The sequence below is a fragment of the Choloepus didactylus genome, chromosome 16, assembly GCF_015220235.1.
Source record: "Choloepus didactylus isolate mChoDid1 chromosome 16, mChoDid1.pri, whole genome shotgun sequence".
In the NCBI taxonomy this organism is placed as follows: Eukaryota; Metazoa; Chordata; class Mammalia; order Pilosa; family Megalonychidae; genus Choloepus; species Choloepus didactylus.
Genome location: NC_051322.1, coordinates 45,638,715 through 45,666,571, shown reverse-complemented (window position 1 = coordinate 45,666,571; position 27,857 = coordinate 45,638,715). Strand labels below are relative to the sequence as shown.

Sequence of the window (27,857 nt, the reverse complement as noted above, 5' to 3'; positions counted from 1 at the left end):
GTACTTGAAACTAGATAAAAGTGTTTGACCGTATATTAATTTTCTTGATTAGAAGTGTGGGAAATCCTTTCCTTGGTAACCGTCTTTAAGTAAATGAACTGATTTGTGCGAACCAGAAGTGTTAAGAGTAATTTTTATTTAAAAATTCTTTTTGCATTAACACATCTGCAGTGTTGAGGAATATATGGAAAATTGAAATAGCGCTTCTCTCCTGCTGTGTCTCCAGCAGGTCAATAAATCACCTTTTTTTCCTTTTAAAAAAAAAAAAAAAAAAAAAAAAAAAGACACTGCAACAATTTAAACTCACGAAGAATAAGAATGTGCATTCAAATTAAAAAAAAACTTGTCCTTTTTGTTTGTTTGGTTGGTTTTTTTTTTTTTTTTTTGGTGATGGTGGTGACTTAAAATTCATAGGAACCAGGTGGTTGGGCTGAGCCAAACAAACAGCCATGTGAAATGAGAATCAAAGCCCCATTTCACTCAGGGATATCACCAGGGACCAGAATCACCTTCTCACAATCGTAGTTCCCCAAGAATAGCACCATCACCCCCTCACCCCACAAAACAGCCTGGAGCCCAGTTCTCATATGAGTGTGCCTGCTGCAGACCACAGTCAGTTTTGTGGTTGTAGGGATGCTCTGTTCTTTGGCCAAGTCAGCCTCTTAGAAGATGTGGTACATAACTAAATAAATAGGATGGTCGTAGGAGCTGGCCTGTGCCAGTGATTACCCTTCTGTCACTGAGAGGCAGTCTCTTGGGTCTAGAAAACTTTTGTTCCTCCCCACTCCCCTCTTAAAAATGACTGTATTCCTGGGAAGGGGCATTCTGTGAACTATTACCAACCAACTCCTAAGGAGAAATGTCCAAGCCCAGAAACTATTTTCTCAGGTCTCTAGGGAAATGGATGATGAGCCTGAGAAGGATGGGAAAAGAGGTATCCTGGGAGGGAGAAAGGGCCAAGAGGGAAGAAGTTATATTAGGAAATAGCAACCCATGAGTCAGTTTCTTCCTCTTGTCTAGTTCCTTCGGTGCACCCCAATAATTGGCCTGCCTCTTTCCCTTCTTTGTTACTAGGAGCCTTCCACTTGAGATCCTCTCCTTCAGAATCCATTAACAATTTTGGAAGCAGCTTTTTCTTTCCCCTCTTGTGCATATGCTGATGGAAAAAAATATTCTCTTTGAAATGTTCTAAGAACTTTGGCTATTAACTGTATTTTTTAGGAAATAGAGAGTGACTCTAAAGAAAAACATGGCAGAAAGTTAGAAGATGAAAATAATTCTTACAAGTCTATAATGTGGTCTTTTTCAGAGATATATCAAATATTCTGATACCTGTGATGCTCTTCAGTTCTCATAGGCAAGTTGATAGTCCTCCCCAGTCCCACTGTCCTTCCACCTGATTTTTCTATATTCTTATAGAGTTTATCTTACTGTTTATAGGGCTGCCCCAAGCTGCTTTAGGGTATGATTATGTCTTATTCTTCTTTTATGGACAACACCTGAGACAATACCAAGCACATGAATGATGGAATGAATGAATGAATTGTGAAAGTCAGTGTTTATTGTTCTTAGCTCTTTTCACACTAGCTTCTTTTAATTCCTGCTTAATCTCCTTTAGATTCCCAAGGCTAATAAGTTCAAGTGTGCTCTGTCACCTAGATTCAGACTATTTTTACTTCTGCTCCATAGAGAAAACCAGGTGTTCATTGCTATGAACATGGTTTACTTCAATGCACTTCTCTTACTCTCTTTCTGCTTCTCTGAGAAACACTGACAACGAAAGTCGGAATGACTTAATCTCATTTCAATTCAGTAGAGTCTTCCTTCTTGGGACAGTTCCTCATAAAGCAGATAATTTGACAGTGGCCTTGATTTTAGCAAATATCATTCTCACATGTATTCAGTCACCCTAAATTCATAGAACAGTAAGTATTAAAGAAACTGTAATTTTTATTCCAGGGGCCAATGTATATTCTTAATGCCAATAATATAATGGCATTATATAATGGACAGTAATGGCACTATTAGTATTACAGTTTTCCAGTTTGAAGAGAAGATGAAGCTGAGACATAAAGAGGTTAAATGACTGACAGGTAATATAGCATCATGGTAGATAAGGTCAGTGGAAAAATAATTTCTTTTCAGGAATCAGTTTAAGTTGAGCTCTATTCATACTTTGTTTCTTTTTTTTTTTTTTAAACAGAATTAATGTATTTTTCCCGGACCTACTCTGCTTATTATAGGATATATTATTATTATTCTACTCACATTCCTAACCTTTCTAGTTTGTGGTATTTAGACATATTTGACAGATTATGTATGAAAAAAATATGCAGACTGAACCAGTTTTACATTGTAGCCTTAGAGTCAGTTTTATTCCAGCTACCCAGAACTCCAAATCCATCGCATAAGAGTCCTACATAGCAAATTCAAAATCATGGTATCATCCTCTCTGTTTGACAGATTGTTCCTTGCTGAGCCATTAGAACAGTTGTTCCCACTGCTTTGTCCCCCTGACTCTATGAAAAGTACTATAGAACTATTTCAAATGCATGGAGATGAAATAATCCTGTGACTATGCAAATCCTTCTGCCTTTTCAATTTTAAAAATGATTCTGGTATTTAATGCAAGATGTACTACAGAGCACACAATCATTTCTCCATGTGCCAGTGAAACATATTGTTCACTTTTGAGGCTGTGTAGATGTGTAAGAGCAAAGGAAAGACAGGAAAGTTAGATAAAACCAAATGTTCTCCTCTCATTTTATTATCTATAAGGCTAAGACTACATATTAAAAACAGTGTTTCCTTGGCTTGCTGGTTTTTTCCTAGTATTTCTTCAATTCAAGATGTCCATAGAACATTCTTCCTTATTAAGTAAAATTTTGTTCTGGTGGAAAATAGTTTGTTCAGGATTCCTACATGTTACTAAAACCTAATCACTTTCTAAAGAATTTCCACAATGTAGATAATTAAACATCCTTAATGTCGTTCATTTTTCTGTCAGACTTTGGATGAGTGGCAGATGGAATTTCATGGGGGGGGGTAGAAAAGAATAAATACAGGATATAATTTCAAACCTGCTTAATTGAAAAATTATATTAATGAGCCTTATGCTGCCTGAGTTGATATTCTGGCCTCAAAGTAAATTGGTTGCTTTGGGTTGGGCAGAAATCTTATGTAAGATACATCATGAGATGCATTATTGAGCACCTAGGATGGGCTAGGGGCCCTACAGGGTGCTTTTAGACATCTTCAAAATAACCCTTCAAGGTTTTGTTATGGATGGCAAATCTGAGGTTCAGAAAAAAAAAAAAAAAAAAGAAGAAATTTGCCCAACTTCTCTCTGCTAGCAAATGGTGTAACCAGAGTTCTATCCCTGCTCTACTTGATTCCAAAGCCCACTTCATTCCACTAGACCATAGTGCTTAATAACTGAACATGTTAACTTAGTAAATTCCTGGCCATGGCACACTAGTGATGATGGTGAAAGAGGAATTGATGGAACTCACGCCCTCCCCACGTGCCTTACTGTCTCACATACTGTCCCCACTTACCCTTAGCATTAGTAGCTGTCTAATGCATCCAGTGCTTGCCAGTCTCTTATAGGACTGCAGGAATAGGTAGCACATAGTAGTTGCCTTCCTATTACATGTGAGGAAAGGAGGATTTTGTGCCGAGTGCCAAAGTACACAGTTATTCTCCAAATCCAGCAAATCTTCACTCCTGGTAGCCAGTTAGCGAGGGAGAAGTCTCAGGAACACCGACCCCTTCCATCCTGGAGGAGCCCTGGCCACCTCATTTAGTCCAGCGTTAGAGGGACATTTGGATTCTCTTCCCAGATGTGTTGCTAACTTTGTGAGGAGCCCATAGATAGCAGGGCCAAATAAAGTTCTTTCTCTCTGTTCATTTGTTAACTTCACTATCCTAAAAACCAGAGAAATATTGTATGTGATCATGTCAAGGTATCACATAAACTGCGCAATCTAATATTAAAGGCCTTTAATCAAACATTGTAAATTTACTCAAAAATTTAGTGTTTCTCAGTATAAAAATCTTAAAATAGTAAATCAAAAAGTTTATTTTCACTTGTGCATTCATTAAGTTAACAAACATATATTAAGAGCTTGCTATGTGCTAGGTGCTATGGGCATAAAAGATGAATAAGACAAAGTCCCTGATCTTTGTTTTATTAAAATTAACTGTCTGGCCCCATTCTTCCATGAGCAAGTGGAGGGTAGGAGCCATGTGATAATCATCTTTGTGTCCCCAACATCTGGGACAATGCCAGTAAACATTTATTGAGTGACTAAGTAAGTGATCCATATGAACAAACACTTCCCAGGTAAAGAAACATGGTATTAGAGGCACGTTGTAGAAGCACCTGGAGGAAGCAATTCTTCCAGTTAATTAAGCTACCAAAATGTGTGAGAAAGAGCTGTTTCAAGGGCTGTGCCTTTGCTTATCGAAAATGCTTACCAAAAATTCTTTCAGAAAATATGTTGGTTAAAGAAGAACTTCTGATTTTAGTACTTTTAAAATAGAGAAATAATTTCTCCTGCGTATTCGTGAAAGCATAGTCAGAATTCAAATCTCATGTTGGAAGACTTGAAATTTATCACTGAATTCTGTAACTTCAAACAGAAAACTCTCTTGGGAAATTGGAGAAAATCTACATTCTCTTACGAGTTCAGTCTAGCATCCCAGACCTATCAATATCTATTTGTTAATTTTCCTTCTTGTCAAAAACAGATTTTCCCTTCCCAGTAGCTTTACCCCAAGAATAATAACTGCTTAGTTGAAAGAGGTCAGTTTGTCTCTTTGCAAAGACAAGGAAACCCAATCCAGAGTGAAGCAGTTACTCTCTTTTTATTATGGTGAGTCAAACTTTGCAGTAATCCAGGCTTCTAAGGCAAACACTCTACAAATTATAGCATATATTTTAACCAAGAGGTAAATCTTTAACAAAATTGCTTTTATATTTCCATTTTCAATCAGTTACCCCCTAGGAAAACTGGAAAAAATTCAGAGTGAGGAAACAAAATATAAAAGAGAAATAAAAGATGTAAGGAAACATTGATTTATGAAACAATTTCGGTTTGTCCCTCTGATAATCTCCTTATATTAATCTGGTTCTCTTAAATACCCTGTTGGGTATTAATTAAATGCCAATAGAATAATTTAATTGCATATTTTTGAATAGTTTGAGTAGGCAAAGGCTCTGGGATAATTGGCTTAAAAATGAGTAAAGCATGTATTTTGCATTGTGTCTCTCTCTACATTGAAAGGGAAAACATTAAAATAAAATTTTATTATTTTAATTTTAAAATAAATTATATTTTAATTTAAAAAAGTATAGGGCAATAGGAGATTTCCTTTTAAAGCTTTTACTGAACCTTTTACCCTACTAAGAATCACCCACACTAGCTGTTTTTATTCATGAAGAAAAGTTTACATGGTTGTGTCATTTATTATTGACTTCTAAGGTCATCCCACCCCTGAAAATTGAAGTTTCTAACGTATACACTGGGATGCATCCAGTTCTCTCAAACTCCTCTGTCTCTGTCATGTCTTCCTTGAGGTGTGGCCATGAGAACTACACATGAAATTGAAGGTATGCCATAGTTTTACACAAAAGCAAGAAGCGCGTATAGACTTTTCTAGTGCTCTTCCTGGCGCTGCCACATTCAGAAGCTGTTCAGCCTGCAACATTAGGGACATTGTGTTTTTCATGCTGAGCTTGCACACACTGGCAGGTCTTCTGAGCTGTGGCTGACAGCCAGAGTTCCCAGTGTGCAGTTTTGCTTCTTTCCTCCTAAAGGCACTGCCGTGTACATACTCACTTTGGAACATTAAGTCACTTTCCTGCTCCTTTGCTCAAGACTCCTGGGAGCATCCTATTATCCACTCGCGTGAACTTGACTTTCCACTTTCCTAGACACTTGAGCTATTTCTCTCACTGTAGGTAAATCAAACTGGTCCAAACGACCATCCCTGTAGAACGTAGGTCTTATGTTTCTCCGTTTGGAGTGTACCACCTTCTCTCTCCTTGCTGCCTTTCTCTCTGCCAGTTCTTTTTCATAACAAAACAAGAACCCTGATCCCAAGGTGACTTTAAGTAATGGCCTTTGGTATGAAAGTCTGGCAGGGGCCTTTAGAAAACTTTAGAAAACCTTTCTCTTCCCCCCCTTTGCATCCATCCTTTCATATCTACTGAAAATAGTCTTAGAAATCTATTTTTACTTAGGTGTTTAGTGTCCCCATTCTCCATTGCAGAGTTAGTCATCTCTACTCACTCCTGGAATGTTTATCCATCGCTGGGGGTGAGCAAGGTCTGGACTCAGCCAATATTATTGTGCTCCCCCTAATCCAAATCACTGCACACTCCTTGGATCCTTCTTTGTGACAGGGGTCACATTTGCAATCTGGCACAGCAGCTTGCATAACAATAGATTCCAGGGGCCTAATTTCACCTTTGAGTTCCTGCAAAACTCTCATTCAGCTGCCCTCCGCTGTGTGATTTATCTAGATTTATGATATCAGTTTGGCAGAATAGCTCTGGTACAACCACTCTTTGCTTTAGTGTCATCTATCTTCCATTTCCAGGACCAATACTGGAGTGGAGTTCTCCCTTATCACTTTTTCATTAAAAGCTAAGGTTTATAATTCACCTGTGAGCTCTCATCATTTCATCCTTTGGAAAACTCTGTATTCCACAGTCATCGTGGCCAACTCCCTTCCTTGTGTTAAATTGTTCTCTCTGATTCACTGAAAAGAACTTGTATTGTTCTTGAATTCTCATATACAGTGCTCCTCCATTTCTTTGCATTTGGAAGACTACCTTATCTCTTTATTATTCCTAACCTTTCATCTTCTTTTTCTTTGCTTTGTGGACTTGGCTGTTCTCCTTATTTGAACCATGTTTCAGCTTAGGAAAAGAAGCCAATTATTTCCTGAAGTAAAATCTGACACTTCCAGGTCTCCATAGAATTGGGAATGCAGGTGAAATTAAAAAAATTTTTAATAAGGTGGTTTTTGCAAAGTCATTGCATTTTTCTTACAGTCTACTGCTCTAAAATTAGAAAATAACTTGAGTGGACATTCCAAATTCTATAGGTATCATTGTAATTATTAACAATCATTTATTAATATAAGAAATTGATCACTAACTCTGTGTGAAACAAAGTGCTAGGCACTGGTGACTCAGATTATTCAGAAGACATGGTCTCTGCTCCCAGGAATCTTGAAGTATAGAGTCGAGTCATACTGCAAACATATAAATAAACAAAGATTGTTCACTGTGATAGATGCCACATAATAGGTAGAAATGGGCACAGAGGGGTGAGTGATTGCCTCCCCATCCAGGGGAAAGGCTGTTTTGAGAGCTGGGTGAGTGACAATGGGTAGAGGGGTCCTGAGCAGACCATGGTGGGAAGGGCCTGGGCCGGGAAGCACTAAACCGTATCACTGCATTGTCCTACAATGGTAAACAGGAATGGAAGCAGAGAAGACTGAAGAATAAAGCCAGGTGTGCCATGAAAAGAGCTTAAACTTTATTCTGTAGGCAAAAGGAAGCAGTAGGGACTTAAAACAATGAAATAATGTGGTAAACTTTTGATATGAATGTGCCAGCAGGGAGATCATTTAAGATGTTCACATACAGTGTTAAAGCAAGAGCTGATGGAAACACTGGCAGTGGGCATGGGAAGAAGGGAAAGGATTCAGTATTCAGTTGAGAGGTATATTTTAGTTCCTCAAACATTGGTTTAGAGTGATAGTGGGTTGAGGAAGAGTAAAGAGTCTAGGGTGACCTCCCCAGGGTCGTTTCTGGGTAACTAGATATAAGATGATTCTAACAACCAAAAGAGGGACTGTAGGAGGAAGAGCAGGTTAGTATTCAAGTTGGTCTGAGTTTTACAGGAGGGCTATAGAAAGATAACAAGTTCCCATTTGAACACACATGGTTTGACATGGGGTATCCAAGTGGAGATGTCCAATAAATAATCAGATGTCTAGTGCTCAGATCTAGAAATAAAAAGGGTAGGGTCAGTAGCACAGAGTTCAGTCAGTTTTGCAGTCTGGCTGGCTTTGTTTCAGGAGCTATGCTAAGAACGGCAGCAATAAAGACGAATAACAAATGACACCATCTTTGAAGTCTTATAAGAAACAAAGACATAAATATTTATCTTATAAATATTTATCTTTATCTTAGAGTTCTAATATATCAGGTATATATGACTATATATGAATCATTCATATAAATGATGTATTTTATATACTAAAGCCTTGTCAATACAGACTTTACTTAGCCTTCAGCCACATTATTATTTTTAAATAACTCTTTGGATCATTCTTAAGTGTAGCAACTATCAAAGAAATGAATTGCTAATATAATAGGCTTTTTGATTGCAAGGTAAGACTAAACAACTTATTCCAGCTGGAAAATCATTTAACTGAAAAATTATTCTTCTTACAGCATACCCATTATGTCCCCTTTTGAGAAGGACAAGTTATTTATATTTCCTGAATCAATGAAGATTCAGAAGCACTTGTAACATTTAGATAGGAGGATGACTATTCAAACACAGCTCTTACTGTTTCCCCAACCAAAATACCAAGTCTCTTTGAAAAGTGAATATATCACATAAGCGTGTTGGCTTGTGGGTAGGAAAAGATGGTTGTTTAAGTTTCCTAGGCTTCTTAAAGCAAATATCATGAAACGGTTTGGCTTGAACGGTGGGAATTTATTAGCTTACAGTTTTGAGACTGAGAAAATGTCCAAATCAAGGCATCATCAAGGTGATGCTTTCTTCCTGAAGACCAGCTGCCAATGATCCTTGGCTCCTCTGCCACATGGCAAGGCACATGGCAGTATCTGCTGCTCTCCCCTTCTCTTCCAGAATTTGTTGATTTCTTGCTTCTGTGGCTTTCTTTTTCTCTATCTGTATTCATTCTGTTCATTAAGGCCTCCAGTAGTAGGATTAAGTCCCATCCTGAATGAGGTAGGTCACACCTTCACTGAAGTAACCTCATCAAAAGATCCTCCTTACAATGGGTTTATACCCACAGAAATGGATTAGATTTAAGAACATGTTTTTCTGGGGTACATACAGCTTCAGACCACACAAGAGTTGAAAACAGTGTGTTGAAAAACTCCCCATAGTTACCCTAACCTTAAATTAAGGAATTCTCTGACCAAAAAAAAAAAAAAAAAGTTTCCAAATTCTTACTTAAAAAATTATAGAGTCTGTAGAATCATTTTTCACAAAAAAAAAAAAAAAAAATTTTATTGAACCCAAACTAAAAATCATTCCTGTAATTTTAATCCATAGTTGGCTATCACATATTCCTCTGGCTACCATTCCATGCTTTGAGCAAGTGACATATAGAAAAAATAAACTAGAAGATTCTAATGCCTTTGAAAAAAGGAAACATTGAATAGACAGCTTTTCAGAAATGTGCATTTAATTGTATTTACACCCTTTTCTAAAATGGACGTGTTCACATAATGCATGCAACTACAATGTCCTGTGACTTCTGCAGAATGGAAAATGTCAAACCTTGTTATTGGAAATGCTCCAAATGACATCATTGTTTTTCTGTTCTCCTTAAACAGGGAAGGCCATGGTAAAATTTCAGTATTTGCTGTCAAAATGGCTTTGGCCACGTTATGTGGAGGGAAGATCATGGACAAATTAAGATGTAAGTTGTTTCGTGTGTCTCTCTTTGCTTATCCCTCCTATGGCTTATCCCTTTTCTCTCCTATTCCTACCATGTCCCCTTGCCTATGTGTCTTTGTCCATTCTCTGTAAGCTGCTGGAAATACAATCTCTATTTTGTCATAGAAATATTTTCATGTTAGATAAATATTAATGAAATGAATGTTTTCCTCATACTTAAGAATTATTATTGTTTATAACCTGTTGAGTATCACCAACTAGACTGCTTCTGAGGTTAAAGACAAACATGCATTCTTTCAAGTTCATTGACCAATCTCAGCACATATACTCCTTACAGGCATAAGTCTTTCATCGTAGGGAAATGGCCATGCTGAGCAACCTTCCCCCCTTCAGAGAATCTAAAACCAAACTCCTGGAACCCTTGCTCTACCTTCTCAGCTGTGCTCTTCAAATCACTGGGAATTCCAAGTAGATACCTCCAGGATATAAACATAAGAATTGCATAGAGACAGTATAGACTGAGAAATAACTGGATAACAATATAAACATGATAACTAAAGTTCAGTGAATGATTATAGGCATTTAAAATACATCTTGGCATTAAACATGTAGGGTTTTTAAACTAATAACACAGTGTTAACACAGTTTTCTTTGTGTTTTTTATTTAGGTAAAAATACCTGAGACCCAGTGAGTTAAAGTAGTTTAAGTTAATGCATAGCTAAGACAGTACTAGGATTTGAACCCACCTTTGACAGTTTTGGTCCTACACCAGTAGTTCTCGAACTTTAGTCCTCATCAGAATTACCTGAGGGCTTGTTAAAACAATGGCTGTGAGGCACCCCCCAAATTTCTGATTCAGTAGGCCTGCAGTGAGGATGGGACCAAGAATTTTCATTTCTAACTAGATTTAAATGATGCTGATGCTGCTGATGCAGGGACTACGCCATACAGTTTGTTTTTTAGTTTCCATTTAACCTTTTCTCCTGGCCCAAGTATTTTGAGTTATATAGTGTGGTGGTTAGGAAGGACACTGTCATGGGTGTTGGAAGTCCCAGCTGTAAATCCAGCTAATGTGACTAATTTGCTGGGTTGCCCTGTGGAAGCTACTGTAACACTTCCTTTTCCATTCTGAGTTTGGGATTGTGTCAGAAACCTCTAAGCACACTCCTAGTTGTGACCATCTGTGATTCATAGCAATTAGACTCTTTCCACTTGCTGCCTGTCAGCTTCTGGGTGTGATTTCTTGTTTCTTAATGCACCAAGAAGGGAAAAATCCCTTTGTCTCCAGGGAAGAGTTATCCCACTGGTCCAGTGGAAATGTTGAAGTGACCGCAAAGCCCCACAGAAACACACACCTTCCCGCATTTCCAGGGACTTCTTTCACAGAATAGCCAAATGCAGTCAGGATTCGGAGAAGTACAACTATATACACATTAGGAAGTAGAGAATTTCATGGAAAGTTAATAGCTAAATTAGAAAGTGCAGAAACTAATATTCTTTTTTTAATAGCTTCAGGGTAATTCAGGAGACATTTCCTTTAGAGTGAGGCTGAGAAGAGGGAACTTTGCAATGTGAACCAAGTCAAAGGAAGAAACTTCTGAGGGCATCGCCTGCTGACTGTGGCAGTTTATACTAAAACTATCAGATGAATATAAAAACAAAACAAAACAAAACAAAAAAAAGTCTTGAGAAACATTTTCCAACTACTTTTTCAATGTCATAGCAATAGGTGCCTGGATTAAAGGGTCTCATATTAAAATGATTTTTAATTACTGGGGGAAATGGGAAAAGAGAACAGTGTCTGTACTTCAGAACCTCCCAGAGGTTCAGCATGCCAGGGTTGGTTAATTCCATGCTCCCAAGACACAGATGCTTCCCATCTTACCACTCAGCTTTCCTCGGAGGGTCGATTTCCTCCTCCTGATGGGGAAGGGGGTTGCAGCAGTTTCGGGAATCACGGTCTTACTCCAGAGGCCCCCAGCGGAACTTCCCCCATTGCTCAGGTGGCAACACAGACTAATTACTAAACCAATTACTGGTAATGGGAAAGGAATGACCACAGTTATCACGGGGTAGTCAACTCTCTCCTGGGCTAGGAAGGGCCCCTGAGTTCCCTTAGCACAGAAACAAATTGGGGGTCAATAAAGGAAGGAAGTGAGAAGCAGGGAATGGTTGTTAGACGGCAACTGAAAATGTCTGCAGAATTACAAAGCTTGAACTATAACTAAGGATTTTATCAGATCTTTACCAATTGTCAAAATCCTTACAGTTTTCTTACAAATCCAGGAGATCAAAGAAAGAAAACGGCGTAACTGGCATGGTGCCTTCTCACTTCATTGCCTTCTCACTTCATTGCTTCCCTCATCCACCAAAAACAACAGCAACAACAACAACAACAAAAAGCATGCATGCTATCTAGTAGCCAAAGTAAAGCCTCCTCAGGACAGTGAATAAAGCAACAAATGAAATTGGAGGTAAATTCTCTGATCTGCGGAAACAAGTTATACAGTGGCACGAATTCTGTAGAGAAACAAAGAGCCCAGTACAGTTGGATCACAGCCTTAGGTCCCTGTCCCTGGTTCTTCCAACTGAGGTGTCACTCCCTGTATGGTTAATCCCAGGAGAATGTTTTTAGTGGTTTCCAGGTAACTTTGTTGAAAGCAATTGGACCAAAAACAATTTAGCTGGAAGCAATTTGGTTAAAAGAGACTCTGAAAAATGTTAATCAAGAATGAATATCCTTAGTCACTGATAATTCTAGTTTCAGAGATAATTATTGACTAGATGAGCAAATATTGACCAGTGTACCCACAGACAGCAGCGGCTGGTCCTAGATGAGTGGGATTGTGGGGATTTCCTATAGTCTTCTTTTATTGGCTTCCATTTAATTATAAAGCAGGCAAGGTAATGATTTTCTGCATTGCTTTGTAAAAAGAAAAAGTAAAATGAAAGGATAAGGAATTTTTCATGGCTTAAGGGTTTTGCTTTCCCTTCTTTAAATTTTTCTAATTCACTTTTAGCCAATGTGCCAGCTGTGCTCGTTTGGCAATTTTTGTATTTTTATGCATAGGGATGAAAGATATTTAGTTTGCACCAGCCAGCCCCTTATTGTGGGAGAGCACAGAACAAGAATAATGGGCTGGAAATAAATTAGAAATTTTAAAAAGCAAAAAAGAAGAAAACAACAGAAAACTTAAAGCTGATTTTTAAAAACATCTTTAAAATGCATTAAAAGGGAAACTTCCATTTTGCACAAAATGTCCAATATTCAGGGCCAACCATGAATGGATGGATATGCAGGGTCTTCATTGGGCATCAAGGGAGCCCCCAGCAGCTGTATAACAGCAACCTAAATATAAACTTACCTAATATACTCTTGTCCTGTCAGATTGTTCTTGGCCCAATTATAACCTGTTGTCTTGATAGGTTGGAAAACCCATTATACTTCCACCTCAGAGCTCCTGGCTAATTCTAAGGATCTTAAGGGATTCCATATCCAGTGCCATAAACCTGTTATGTCATATACTATTCTACAGCTTCTGGAGTGGGGTGGTTTGGAGACTACCATTATTGCAAACATCGTGTAATTATCGAGTATCTATTACCGAACTGATCCTGGCTACCATCACGCTTATCCTATAGGTCTTGTTTCTAGCTCACTGGCCTGCCTTAAATTCTTAAGTGTCTCCCCAGCACCTTCTGGACACACTCTAAACTCCTTAGTTGAGGTTTCAAACTCTTCATGGCTCAGCCTTCTCTCTCACCGTCCACCCAAGACCCCTGCCACGGTGAACTAGTTGAAGACCCTTGAGCACACCAATCATGCTTTCCTCTCCATGCCCGGGCACCTCTGGATCATGTTTCCTAAAGCCCACTCCTCTCTTCTGTGCCCAACTAACCCCTCATTGCACTTTAAAGCTTGGCCCAGAAGTCTCCCCCGTAAGGACATCTTCCCTGACTTCTCCCCTCCCTCTGGGAACCTTCTCTCTGAGCTCCTGCTGCATCCTGGGCACCAGACTGTTGCAGGATTCATACCACAGTGTTGTAATATGTGACATTATACAATATATGATGCAAGCACTTCTCTGTCACCCTCAGTAGACTGTTCTTCCAGCGGGTGAGAATTGTGTCCTGATTTTCCTGTATATTCATTGCATATCACACAATTTCAGGCATTTAGTTTGTGCTAAATTAATTTCAGTTGAATGAATCAATGAATGACAATTTTTTCTAAGTATCTACCATTGTATGGTCCTGTAGAAAAACCGAAGATAGTTTAGATATGGTCTGGATCCTTCTATAACAGTCATGTCTTGGAGGCAAAGCCTAAATATTTGAGGTAGATGACAGAATAAAGCAATAAGTAATTAATAATAAAAATAGCTAACATTTCTGTACCATTCACTACTTGCCAAGCACTTTACATATATTAATTTATCCCTTAAAATTTTATATATACATGTATTATATATTATAAACATATTACACATGTCTATGTATGTATAGATTTATATGAAGACTGTAACAGAGAGTCCAAAACTAAGGTACAAACACATTTTAATGGCTTCTCAGCGTCCTCTCATCTCTTTTAAAAAAAAAATCTGAGTGACCATTAACAGCTGCTTCCCTTTAGTGCCAGTGATCTAGCCCTAGTTTGGCTATCACTTAGCAGAACTTAACTAAGTTTATTATTGTCTGCAAGTTTCCAGAAGGTCACTGTTGCTACCCCTGCTTTTGATCTGAGACATTTTCTAAATTCTTTTCAGTGGGAGATTTGAAAAGCCTAGGCTAGAAAATCAGAGCCTAGAAGATAATCAGGCTGACCTGATTACAGTCAACCAACCTACCTAAAAGAAAAAAGAAAGCCACTCTAATAAGAGAGTCAATTTACTTTTCCTAGGTTTCCTTTTCCCCTTTTTGATTGGGATTCTTAAGTTTCTATATTTGGGATTATATAACACTTGCTGCTTTGAGAACTTTTTTTTTTTGATTAATTATAATGGAGCATAAGAAATAAAATTCACTATATAAACAACATTGTGAATGTGAATGAGAGCAACATTAATTTTGTGGATAAGATAGAATTTCTATGGCCTCATGATTGACAGACTACTTGAAACTCAGTTGAAATCCATTATAACTGGGATTCTTGATACGAGTATTTAAAGAAAATGAGAGTCAACTCACAGTCTCATAACTGAATCCAATAAAAGCCTATGTTGTGCTTAATACCTGACCGCAGTACAAAAACAGTATGTCCTAGATACATTTAACCTTTAAAAAATTAAACCCAAAATGAACTGAGGTAGCGCATTAGACTTACAAAGAGTTTCTCCAGGCAGCTGTCCTGCCATAATGGCAATCTGGTTAGCATGACAATATACGACATGATAGCAAACCCTTTCATACCAATAGTGATTGCCACAGAGGAATTATGAAGTACCTTAGGAAAGTATGCCAGTAATATTCATTAAGAGCACATAGTAGCAGAAACTGAAGAACACAGGTTCAGCAAAGCTACAGGCTCTGCTGAGAATGATACAGGGCCCTGACTTTACCTCGTTGATCATTCCCCAGGCCAGGCTCCTCACTGCATGAGTTTAAAAGACCCTTGCCTGTAAATCAAGTGGCTTCCACGCAGAACACTATGATTTATAGAAAGTTTTCTGTTTCTGTGGCAAGTTAATCAAGTGTTTTGGTTACATCATTATCCCCATTGTCTTTCATTTTTCAAAACATCTGAAACCAAAACCCAAGCATTTTAGTCATAATATAGGTGGATAAATAGCTAGCTAGATAAATATATGCACACACTCCAATTTGCAGTAAAACTCATTGTGACTTTCAAATGAAGTCATCACATTTCTCATATACAAAAATAACTCATTGATTTACATATGAATTGGTAATTGAACTCAAAAAGGTGATTTTTCTATATCTAATCAAAATATGCTAATTTTACCCAAATTATTAGTTAATACTACTTGTCAGGATTATCTTTAAAAAGCCACCTGAGAAATCACCATACCAGGAATATTTGGGCATAAAATTAACTTTCATACTATTCTTTTATAAATAAAAAGGAGGATATTTAGCCTGCCAAATTTTTTTCTTATTTGCAGCGGATATGTTCAACTAAAGCAATGGTGAATGTGTATATGATGAATATATATCTTTCCTTTTCCTTCCATCAGATATTTTCTCAATGATTTCTGACTCCAATGGGGTGATGGTTTATGGACGATACGACCAGTTCCTGCAGGAAGTTCTTAAACTACCCACGGCAGTTTTTGAAGGTCCTTCATTTGGTTACACAGAACAGTCAGCCAGATCCTGCTTCTCTCAACAGGTGGGGAAAATGCGTTCAACGAAGGACCTCTGAAACCTTCTTGCTCTCTTCTACATGTCATCCCAAATCACATATTCTTAGACAAATTCTTCTTAATGATAACAAGCTGTAGTATATCTTCCAGCCTCAGAACCAGCAACTAAACCCAAAACCCCTGAGTAATGATAATAGTTGGTGTTTACTGACCATGAGCCAGGCACCAAGCTAAGTTCTTTATTTGCATTACCTCATTAATCCTTACAACAGCCCTATGGTATGATCATTATTACCGTTGTCACTTTACTATCAAAAGGGCTGAACTGTCACTGAGCCTCATGTGAAACACAAGACTTACCCAGCACCGAATTTTACGAGTGTTTAGCAAAGGATATGAGAAAGGTCTCACAGCACATGCCACACTGAGATCTGGGAGGCCCAAACTATGCGGGGACACAGCTGCCTAAGTCTTTCATGATATGATGCATTTGGGGTTCAGAGTGATGAGTTTTAATTGGAGGTAGGACAGGTTAATCCAGGGAAGCTGCTTAGTTTGGGAGGTTCTCCACATTTATATCTCTCTACTCAGGTAGAAAGACTACATATCTAATAGCCATTTCCAGTAGAGCGCAGTGGTGGTTTGTAATTCCATAAATCAAAGGTTTGTTTACAACTAAAAATAAAAATGCAAACTAACCAGGTATGTCCTCTAAAAGGATTCCTTAAATAAGAAATATGTACGTAGCAGCCCCCGGAAAGCTACATTTATTGTCCAGTTAGTAAGTTTCATCAACTTGTTCTCTTGGAGTTCCAGGATATCAAAATTGCCCCAGACATTCTTGCCCAGGGATGAACCGACTTAGCCACGGTCAGCTCTTTCTCTCCCACCTTACAGTGAGGAACGGTGGTTCAGAGGTTAAGTAACTTCCCCAGGGTCTCCCAACTAATCAATAACAGTCCCAAGATTTGAACATGGCTCAATAGCTCATGTTTTGTTTTTCTTTTTAACTGTTTTCTGATGAGTGCTTTGCAAGCAGTTCTCCAGTTAATCCTCTCCACAGCCCTCTGAGGGAGGTACTAGTACTCTCCCCATTTCACATGAGAAAACTGAGGCTCAGCAAGGTAAAACGCCTTAAGCAAGGACATATGGATATAAGTGGCAAAACCAGGATTTGTGTCTATCCCTATCATATTCTCAAATCGTCGTTCTTCATCATTACCCTTTCTGACTCCAAGGCATGTGTTCTTTACCATTCTATATTATGAAATAGGTAGCTAAAAGGTCTGTCTCTTCTTGCTAATCTTAAATTGATGGGAAGTGACAAATAAGGCCCCAAAGTCTGAGGTCGAAGTAGAACAGATCACATGGATAAAAGAAGGCCACTGCTCCCTGGATGAATTTATTTTCAGATAACACCCTGGTAAAAGTTGCTAGGAGTTAGGGTCATGGATTTATGTAAAATCAGGATGTTTCCATTCTACTTCCACATACAAAACCAAAAAGGGGAAGGGTGATTTGATACACTAAGCGCGAACTTTGCTCTCATGTCATCTCACCCAGAAAGCCTTTCTGCCCCTCGCCACTCCCCCACCCCCAAGCAGGGCTAGATGCTCCCTGTGCGTGCCTTCTTATCTCGGCCCCCAACTAAAGCAGGCTCCTCTTTATATATCCCTCTGGAGTTGGCAGCACCAGAATGAATCCATTCACCTGAGCCTCCTTCTAGATTCCGTCTTCCTCACCCACAACTTCTCATCAGTCATCAGGTCCTGCTAATTTAACCTTCCAAGAGTTTCTCAGCTCTGTTCCTCCTCGTCTCTATGGCCTGGACTATTGCATTAACCTCCAAACTGGTTTGTTTGTTTTTATATTTATTTGTTGTATACCCCATTGTATTACAAACTATTTTGGAACTGCATTACGAAAAGACATTTTAGGGAACCCTAAAAATGCATTTAGTACAACAGGAGAAAAATGCACAGGGAGAAAATAAGGGAGGCGTCTTCTCCTCTGATCGATCCCCCACAACACCCGCATACGACCGTGCCACCCTCCTGCTTAGCGGCCTTCATTGCTGCCAGGACACAGCGTCATCTCTTCACATTGGATTCAGGGCCCTGTGAGGTCATGTCTCCTTGCCCGGCTCATCTCTCCATCCTCAAATGGAGTCCTCTATCTCCTTTCCCTCTCATAACAATCATGCTGTTTCGTGAATCTGTGCTTTTGCATGTATTGTTTTCTCTGTCCCAAGCGTCCTCTCCATTTCTTGTACCACCCCTTATTCTTGCCCAAATGTGACTCTTTCGAGGAAGGTTTTCAAGAAGTACAGATTCAAGCCTCCTATCTTAACCATCTTTGTATGTTAAAAAAAGTTGCATGCCTGTCGCCTAACAGGGACTCAACAAATGCTTACTATACCAAATTTTACTGATTTAATAGTGTCTTTTTTTTTAACTTAAATTAACTTTTAAAATAGTGTCATTTCAAAACACTAATCTATTAACCTAGTATTTTTCATCTTCACTGCATTTCACCTTTTTCTAAAAGTATGGCTCCCTACATTTTTACAGTGCTTTCCATTTCACAAAAGGATTTACCTGATATATGCCTCACAACAATCCTATGAGGGAATGAGGGAAAAAATTCATTTTTAATCATTGTAACAATTTGAATGCATAACTAGTGAGTGCAGGGGGCTGGGTCTTCTGACTCACTTCCAATTTGTTCTTGTGTTGTTGTTGCTGGTATTGTTTTGCTTTGGTTTTGCGCATGGGCAGTTCATATCTACAAATGTGCAGATGGTCCTGAGACAAAGAATTATAACTGCATGTTATATTGATTTGTTCAGTCACAGAAAAAATAAAAATTTTATCTACTGCTGAATTCTTAGCCTTTAGGCAGGGTACTGTAGAATCATCAGTAAATGTACTAATGCCTCAAGATATTCCTCAGACAAGAATAGATAGGATAATAGAACTGATATATTAAAAAAATTGTTTTCCATCTTTAACACTCCTTCATCATTCAAAACTCCTTTTGAAATATCCTCTAGACTGTCCTGTTACAGAATCTGTTATATGTCCTGAAAGGTGAGAAGTGTGTGTGTGTGTGTGTGTTTAAATCATAACAACATTTATGGAAACTTCCAGGAGTCATTTTAGTCAATATGGTAAAGGGTCAAAATGAATAAGATCATTTGAGGTACAAAAAGAGGTAACACAAACAAAAATAATCAGACCAGTTTATTTTTGTACTTCACAAACAGACTGTAACCGCAGTTTGAATTATGAAGTTCCAAAACTGTTAGAATTGCTTCACTGGAAAAAGTCCAAAACCATCCCACGTGTTTGTTTTGAAAGATTCTTTGTGCTTTAAAAAAATATATATTGGTGTTACTTATACTTTATAAAATATATTTTTTGATAATAATGTTGATATCAAGCCAATAAAAAGTTTAAGCTCTTTAGTATTATGAGTAAACACTAAAATTATAAATAGTTCTTGAAAATAAAATACTAATTAAAGGGTAACAAAGCAACTGTTTTGTGAATTACAAGTACAAGTTCAAGTTTCTCCAGTAGTAAGCCTTGGACCTTGAAAGGCACTTAACCCATACAGGATTGTTTTCTTGTCTGAAAATGAAACTCATGCCTTCTAACACTCCATCCACTTTCGTATTCCAGTTCCAACTATCAAATAAAATAATGGTTTTCACATATAAATATGCAAGTTTTGTCATTTACAATATTACATATCCTATGTCAATGTAACTTTCTTACCTTGATCATTTTGAAACCTATGGATATGAGACATTTCTTTTTACTTCAGAAAGGGCCAGGATAATGAGACAAAAGCAGATTGACTTCAGAGGAGAGATACATAAATAAAGGACAGAAGAGACTTTTTTTGCAAATTTAGATTTGCCCTCCTAACAGGCAAGAATTATGTATTACACTAATCTTGTATAGAAGAACCATTTACATTAACCACTAAATATTGAGTTCCTATGGAATTAAGGATGTTTTAAAGGAAATTTTTTCTACAAATTCAGAAGACTGGCTAATATGGGAATTGTAGAGGGTGATATGATGCACTCTTTGATGAAATTCTATGGAGAATTTCTTTTCCTCATCTTTCCACATCATTTTCATATGTCCCTCATATATATGAAAGTGATGGTGCTACATTGGTTTTTCTCATTGCGACATACTGGTGATAATATAGCCTATGTATGCCTGGGTAGAAAGCATGCTCAGTGTATCAAATCCTGAATCAGCCTCATAGCACTTTTGGCAAGTCATGTTTATTCCTGTGGAGGTCAACAGAAAGCCTTTTTTTTTCAGTCTCAAATGATATTTACATGCCAAGTAAATTAAAATTATTCGCTGTTATTCCTAATTTTTGTTTGCTTTTGATGCAGAAAAAAGTCACATTAAATGCTTTCTTGGATACACTCATGTCGGATCCCCCTCCCCAGTGTCTGGTCTGGCTGCCTCTTCTACATCGACTGGCAAATGTAGAAAATGGTGAGTCGTTATGACTGAGCAAAGGCAGTTTTTAAAAGTATTGAAATTAGACTATTAGGTCTACAATTATTAAGCTAAGATCATTGTACTATGAAATCTATTTAGTAGTTCTTAGTTTTGTTAAGTGTAAAACTGTCCATTCTCCCTGATCAGTTAAACTGTATAGGATCACTGCACACTCAGAACTGCCAGTTTAAGATTTTATTAAATCTCAACATGAACTTCTCAGTTACAAGTCAGGTGTGGCTTAAAGACTTAGCCCAATAGAAAAACCTCAGTAAAGATTGAGACATGTTCTATTATTTGTTTTTAGATCTGAATTTCCAATGTTGGGGTACATGACATTATTTCTTCCTAGGCCCTTGACCAGGAATAGTTGGGGGAAATAGCCGAAAACTGATGTACTAATGTCTTGCTAATCTCTCATGAAATGATCCAAAATACTATAGTATCAGTAGTTTTAATTATTTAAGTTAAGAGTAATTTAACTTTAAAAAAAAACACAACTATTTCTAGCATATAAATTTCATTACTCTTAGCATACCCAAATTTAAATATGAAAAACAGTTCAGAACAAGATTTAGAGAAGTTTAAACACAGAACAATTTATCACCTCCATCTAACCTTTAGGTGTTCTTATTTATTGTTTAATTTAACTTTGAAATTCCTCCAGACTTGGATATAAAATAATTTATTCTGTATCTCCTATTAGAATCTTAACTTCTATACATTTCTTTAATATATATTGAGCTAAAGTTAGCTTAATTTTCGGAACCTTTAGCATTTGCTCTTATCATCACCCTCAGTTCAAAGCAATGAATTTATCCTGTTTTGCTCATGGGGAAAACTTAAAGATAAATTTACTAGTTTCTCTGTAGTCACTACCCATCAATTTTTTTTTAATGCTTCCTTTCCATATGCAGAAGCAAAGAGCCATCAAAGTCCAGATCATAAAGGGATGAGTTGGTTTTACTATTTACAGCTCCAGACCCAGTCATTTTCCTGTCAAAAAGCTGTGAATTCATTCTTTCTCTCTCAGTATTCTCTGCTGTACGGGTTCATTTTCTGCCCCAGGCAGGAAACCAAGCAGGGTCCCGGAGCAGTTGTACCTAGATACAGGTCCCACCCCACTCTTTCCCCAAACCCAGAAAAGGGAGGATGCTTCCTCAGAGGACAGTGCCTACAGGATGGATGATGTGTTTTTTTACCATTTCTTTTTTACCTTCATTTATTATTTGCATGTTTATTTCTGAGAGGTTAGCCAGAGAATGACTTTACCCAAGGCAAGAGTAGTTGTTGTTGCTGTTGTTTTAATATCTTTAGCTCATAGCATACAGACAATTACTTGGATTTGATTATTTATTAACTTCTAATCTTGAATATTTTACTTTGCCAGTTTTATAATTAAAATTTCCTGCCAAAGAGTGTTAAGCATCTCTGAAACTATCTGAATTATAACTGTATTCAGATAATTTAAAAATCTTTTAGGGCCCTATTCACCTGCCTCCAGAACAAAAAACAATCTGTTTATTAGAAGAGGCAATGCCAACCATTAAACATGGCCCATTAGCCACTCCATTTTTTAAAAGTAACTCAATTCTGTTCTCCAGTTTTCCTACTCTCCTCCCATTTCCCTTTCTTTCTTCTTCTTGTTTTCCATTTATCTAATATTTTCTCTCTACCCACTGAACAGTCAGCGTATTTATCCATTGTGCTTCTGAGTCTTCTAGGGAGCTGTGCCGGTCTCCTAGAGACAGAGCAGTTATTTTGGAAAGGCAACTCAGTTTGGGTAATTGATATTCTCGTAGTATGAGAGATGGAAGTAGAGAGAGCAAATGGCTTTACCAAGCCTTGTTTTGTTGAAAGGACACCGATTCCCGGTCTCCATTTAATTTCTTCCACCCCAATACCCCGTGCTTGTAAAGGACGGTAAGATTCCAGAAATAAACTTAATGCTTTTCTCAGCCAAGACTGGTCATCATCTGAAACCAGAATGCCATTCCTGGTAGGTTATATTTTTCTTATTCTTTTCCCTTCATTTACTTTCCCCTTAGTCTTCCATCCGGTTGAGTGTTCCTACTGCCACAGTGAGAGTATGATGGGATTTCGCTACCGATGCCAACAGTGTCACAATTACCAGCTCTGTCAGGACTGCTTCTGGAGGGGACACGCCGGGGGTTCCCATAGCAACCAGCACCAAATGAAAGAGTACACATCATGGGTAAGGCAGAGTCCAGCAATACCGACTGTTGGATGTGTGAGTGTCACCCAGAATAAGGGGATACCAGGATGGTGACAGAATGAAGGAAACTTACCTCCTACTCCAGATCTAACATTCCCCTCCCTGTTCTCCCTCATCTTTTTGGGATCTCTTATTATCTCTGAACCACCCAATGTAGCTTCCTGGGCTATAAAATATAGGAAGACATACTATATTACTTCTTGGAATATAGATTATTTCAGTTCTGACTTAGATGCCAGGCAAACAGCAGGCACCTTCCGGAACATAATCTTATTTTCACGGTAAGTTAAAATTTTTTCCAAGTCTTTTTTTTTTTTTTTTTGGTGAGAATTGCTTAAAAATTGTCAGTTTCTTTTTTTCTTAGATTCTGGGGTTCTCTGAGGTGCATAACTGGAATATAAAGGAAAGAAGCGTGGGAGGGTGGGCTGAATGATACTGTTTCATTTTACTTTTTTGCAGGGGGTGGGGTTGTGGTTATATTAACTGGTGGTCTTTCCATGAATAAATAGTCTGTGTGGCCAGCTTGCTAATGGTGGCCTGTGGAAGTCTGTCCATGTGATAACTGTATTCTCAGGAGCAAGTGGTGGCACAGGGTCTAGGAAAGGAATTAGACTATCCCAGAGAGCCTGCTGCTCGCATGGCTCACAGCCTGCTGACCTCTGTCTCACTTAGACTCAAAGGTCATTTCCAGTGGTGTTGCTCTTTTGCTTCTGCTAGAGCATCACTCCGTGTGTGGATTGTGGATAATAGCCCCTCTTGGAGTAGTTCTCATCACAAAAATATGCAAAGCATTTATAAGCCTTTCTATATTTTAATATGTTTAAATTCACCCTATGCTCACTTAAAACTTAAGTGATTGTTTAAAAAAGAGAGAGAGAGAGAGAAAGTCTTCAGAATGTGCATGTTAAATCACAGTGTTCTTTCTAAGAAATTACTATTGAGACTGACATTCAGTGTAAATATATGTATTGTTCATCACCTGTCAGATTCTGAATTCAAGTAGCATTTCTTCACTAAGGTAGCATAGACTGAGGGCTTCATGCCAATTTGAATGCTGCCCCTCACTTTTGGTTATATTTTATGCTGAGGAAAAGAATTTTAATGCACATAATGAAATATAATTTAATATTGAAGAGAGGGAAAAGACACTTCTACTTTTTCTTTTTAACATATTAACAATTTTCAAACTTGGTCTGTCCCAAATCCTGGAGGGTTAATGTTTAAAGACTAATAATCATTTTTAATTGTTGAACTGTGTAAATGCAAATGCCACATAATGAGCCTCTTTTTTAAGGTTTGTGGACTCTAAAATCTCCCTGCAGGACATTAACTTTATAAACTAGGATCAGACTTCTCAGTAAGACAAAGGGCCCTCTGGTTTATGGGATGAAGAGCTAATACTGCTGCTGCTTTAATCTCTAAGAATTATACTTCCTAACAAAAATCCAAGAGGGTCTTCTTGAACAATCACAATGCTGGTTTTACTTAGTTTTAAATAATGAGGACAAAAGTCACTTGGTTATAATAATAATTATAGACAGTATGTGTAAAAGGAAGTGACAAAATTACAAAGTACTTCTCATGGAAAGGAAAAAATTGTTAAAGATTTTTTGTCTATGGTAGACTATTTTTTTTTATCATTTTGGCTGTATAATTTTAAGACAAACATTCCATCTGTCTGAAGAAAAGAGAGATAGTATAATGCTCCGGAAAGAACATGAACTTTAAATTTTAAAGACTGGGATTGAAGTTCCACTTTTACTTCTATCTGGACTTATTAGGGCACACCCACAACATCTTGCACCTGGATTCCTGGAAAACTTCCTGCCCATCTGCTTCCTTCCATCCCATCCCCTCCTAGATTGTTTTCTGTACTTCAGCTAGAGCAGTACTTCCAGAATCAGGCCTGATCGAATTACCCCTGGGGTGTAAACTTCGTTGGCTCCCACCACCCTGGGGATAAAGACCACAAACCTTCATGTGTTGTGTAAGGATCTGCCTCCTGCTTTCATCTCCAGAGTGGAGTCATCTGCTTCCTCCATCCAAAATTACCTTCCCCTTCTGGTTTTTTCAGGAAGACTCCTGCTGGTCTATTAAGTCCTAGCCCAGGGTCCTGTGCACAATAAGGGCTTCTCTTTACAGCTCTTGCTGACACTAAGTGGCGGCAGGTCACATACCCTGGTGGCTTCTTCCACCCTCTATTCCCAGCATGGAGCAAACTTGCTTACCTACAGGAGGTACTCAAAGAGGATTTCTTGAATGAATGAATGAGTGAATGAATAAACACCTCTTATTATGAGAAGCAAATCTTCTGATAAAATGTTATATAAACGTTAGTTGTTTTTGCTTCCACCTTTCTTGTTCTTTCCAGAAATCACCTGCTAAGAAGCTAACTAATGCGTTAAGTAAGTCTCTGAGCTGTGCTTCCAGCCATGAGCCTTTGCACCCCATGTTCCCTGACCAGCCTGAGAAGCCTCTCAACTTGGCTCACATCGTGTGAGTACCTCTGTCCTCCAGATTAACTGACCTCTTTCTTCACTGGCTCATGTCTAAGTGCATACAAAGGCAATTTCGCATCAGTTGTCAGGGACCAAGTTTTAAAATTTAATCAAAAACAAAAAGAGTGAAATTGATGTCATTATAGTTTTCCTTGTTGAACTTACACAAGTAACATTTACAACACTAGTGTAATTCACCTGGAGGTGGAAAATGTTCAAAAAGCATAATTATAGCATGTGGATTTTACTGGAGTTTGCATAATTGGAAGTAAAAAATCAATAGAATTACCATGGTAAGGAGATTTTAAAGCCTATTGTACCCTAACATCATATGCCCTTTGAACCTCCAGAATAAAAGTCCTTCATTTCATTTCTCTGCCGAGCTGGTCATCTTAAAGATGCAAGCAAACTAGAAATTGCATTTGTTAAAAAAAAATCTAAAGCCATATAACTTTAAATGGCCTTTGCAGGGAAGGGTAGAAGAGGGAGGTCAATGGAAAAATTCATCAGAACATCCACAAACAGACTTTTTAAAAAAGTTCCTCCAAAGTGCATATGAGTTTGTTGGGCAGAGAAGGGCAGGCCAGGAAGTAGTGCTACCACCTATCCCTTCTGCTTCCCAGAACCCTCATGCCCTGGAGTCTCCCTCAGGCCTGGATGGCCAAGATAATAGGGGAGACTTAGATAGAAGAAAGTGTTTCTTCCTTGATTTGAGAAGAAAGAGGCACATTGCCTGCTGCTATGAATAATTAGGAATTCTGTAGTTCCTGGTACCTATGAAAGCCTCTAGAATTGGTGACTCCCTCTTTCTGTGAACTGCCTTTGGTTTCCCACAGTTGAGAGGCACCAGTTGACACCAAGAGGTGGGCCGATCAGTCCTACCAGTATTGGGAATTCACCAATGCCAAGTTCATGATCCAGGCAGTTCCGAACAGGACCCGTAACAGGCACCGTGGTAGAAATGAGAGCTTTGGACCTAACCAAGACAATCGAGCAACTTGGGCCCCATCACGTCTCTGAGCTTTGTGTGACTGATACGGAGTTTTGTGTGGCTTGCTCCCAACTTTGTGCTCTGTGGATCACTGCCCTCAGCAATACAGAGCTGGAGGCCCCAGTTTCTCATCTCGCAGGCTGGCACAAGCTAAGCATCAAAAAAACTAATATAAACCAGTTCTGCAGAACATGCTTACCTTATTTTTGGAAACTATGCTTCTAAAAATAAAGCTTAAAATAAACCTTGGGGGAAATAAATAAAATGTGTAGGGAGTGCTCTGAAGGGCCAACCACATGCCAAACACACCCCTAGACAAGCTGTTGCCCTGCTCTAACATTCCAGGGAAGAGAAATTACCGAGGTCTCAACTTTCCTTCCCATAGCCAGTTAGACAATCACTAAGTTCCTAATGAATGAACAAATCAAAGTGAGAACAAGTCTGTCCTCTCTGAGCCCTGCTGCTGCCAAGTCACTTTCTAACCATCCCACTAAGAGTTTCCCCAGAGAGCAGCTTCAATCCAAGCTGCCTGACTCCAAGACCTTTGCAGTAGCGTGGAGTTGGGATACTGCCCCTCACTTCAAGAAGGAAGTAGATAGTGAGCAGGTGTGAATTTAAATACAGTTTTGCAGTAGGTCATGTTGCAATGTGGACCTGGCACCCAATAAGTGCTCAGCAGTAGTGTATGGGTATGTGTGTGTGTAAGTTATTTAATTGGCTAAGGACTAATCATTTCTAATTTTTCATTTATAGGGACAATATGATCTGACATGTTATTCACTGACTTAATCGAGGGCAATGTCTACACATTAGGTTCTTAATTTGGGTTCCACAGACAGCTTTCAGGATTCCCTAAAATTTTATACCAAATAGTTCGAGCAGATGAAGTGTATGCTTTTATCCTGAGAAAAATTACACATATTTAACCGGGTTTTCAAAATAAGTCCTCAAATCAAAATAGTGATCTATATTCACTGATACTATTTTTTTCCAGGGTGAATGTCTCAATTTTAAAATGCAAGTTGTGTAAAATATTAACTATTGAAATAACATACAAGAAATTCTGGATGCAGAGTGTTTAGTCAATCTGTATTAGAGTAGCATATTTTTTTTCTATTTTAGTTGTAGAAATATTTCTCTTTGTTTCTTTACCAAATGCCATTGCCCTAAACAGATATCCGTCTCATTTTTTTTCACATAAATATTCTAAGACTTTTAATTTTAAATAAAAAATAGCTATTTTAAATTATCATAGGTAATAATGGCCACTTAAATGACAAAATAAATGGTATTATTCTTTAATCTTTTTTATCTTAATTTGCTATAATGAATATTTATCTGGAAATAAGGAATATTCATACTTATACCAAATGTACAAAAATATAATTTTGATAAATTGGACAAAAATATGTAACATTCCATAGCATGTTCTTTTATCTGAAGCCATTACACCACTTTTGTATAGTGCTCTACTATGAAATAAGTGAATGGAAACTTTAAGAAATAAAGTACTCCAGTCCTCCCACCCCTGCTTAATGCTCTTAATTTATTCCCCCCAAAAATAGCTTAAAGAATAAAGGTCTTTAGCAGAAGGAA

At 38.0% G+C, this 27,857-nt stretch overlaps 1 protein-coding gene across 22 annotated transcripts in view; it reads left to right on the top strand.

The window, feature by feature from the left end:
• The window catches only part of DTNA (dystrobrevin alpha), a 403,763-nt gene that overhangs the window by 309,468 nt on the left and 66,438 nt on the right, over positions 1–27,857 (top strand). For 20 of the 22 annotated variants that reach the window (XM_037805729.1, XM_037805730.1, XM_037805728.1 and 17 more), the window contains 5 exons: positions 9,617–9,702; positions 15,876–16,030; positions 20,425–20,530; positions 22,585–22,751; positions 25,144–25,268. In XM_037805729.1, coding sequence (XP_037661657.1) covers positions 9,617–9,702; positions 15,876–16,030; positions 20,425–20,530; positions 22,585–22,751; positions 25,144–25,268 — 639 coding nt within the window. The other 2 variants (XM_037805743.1, XM_037805746.1) reach the window with 2 other exon arrangements.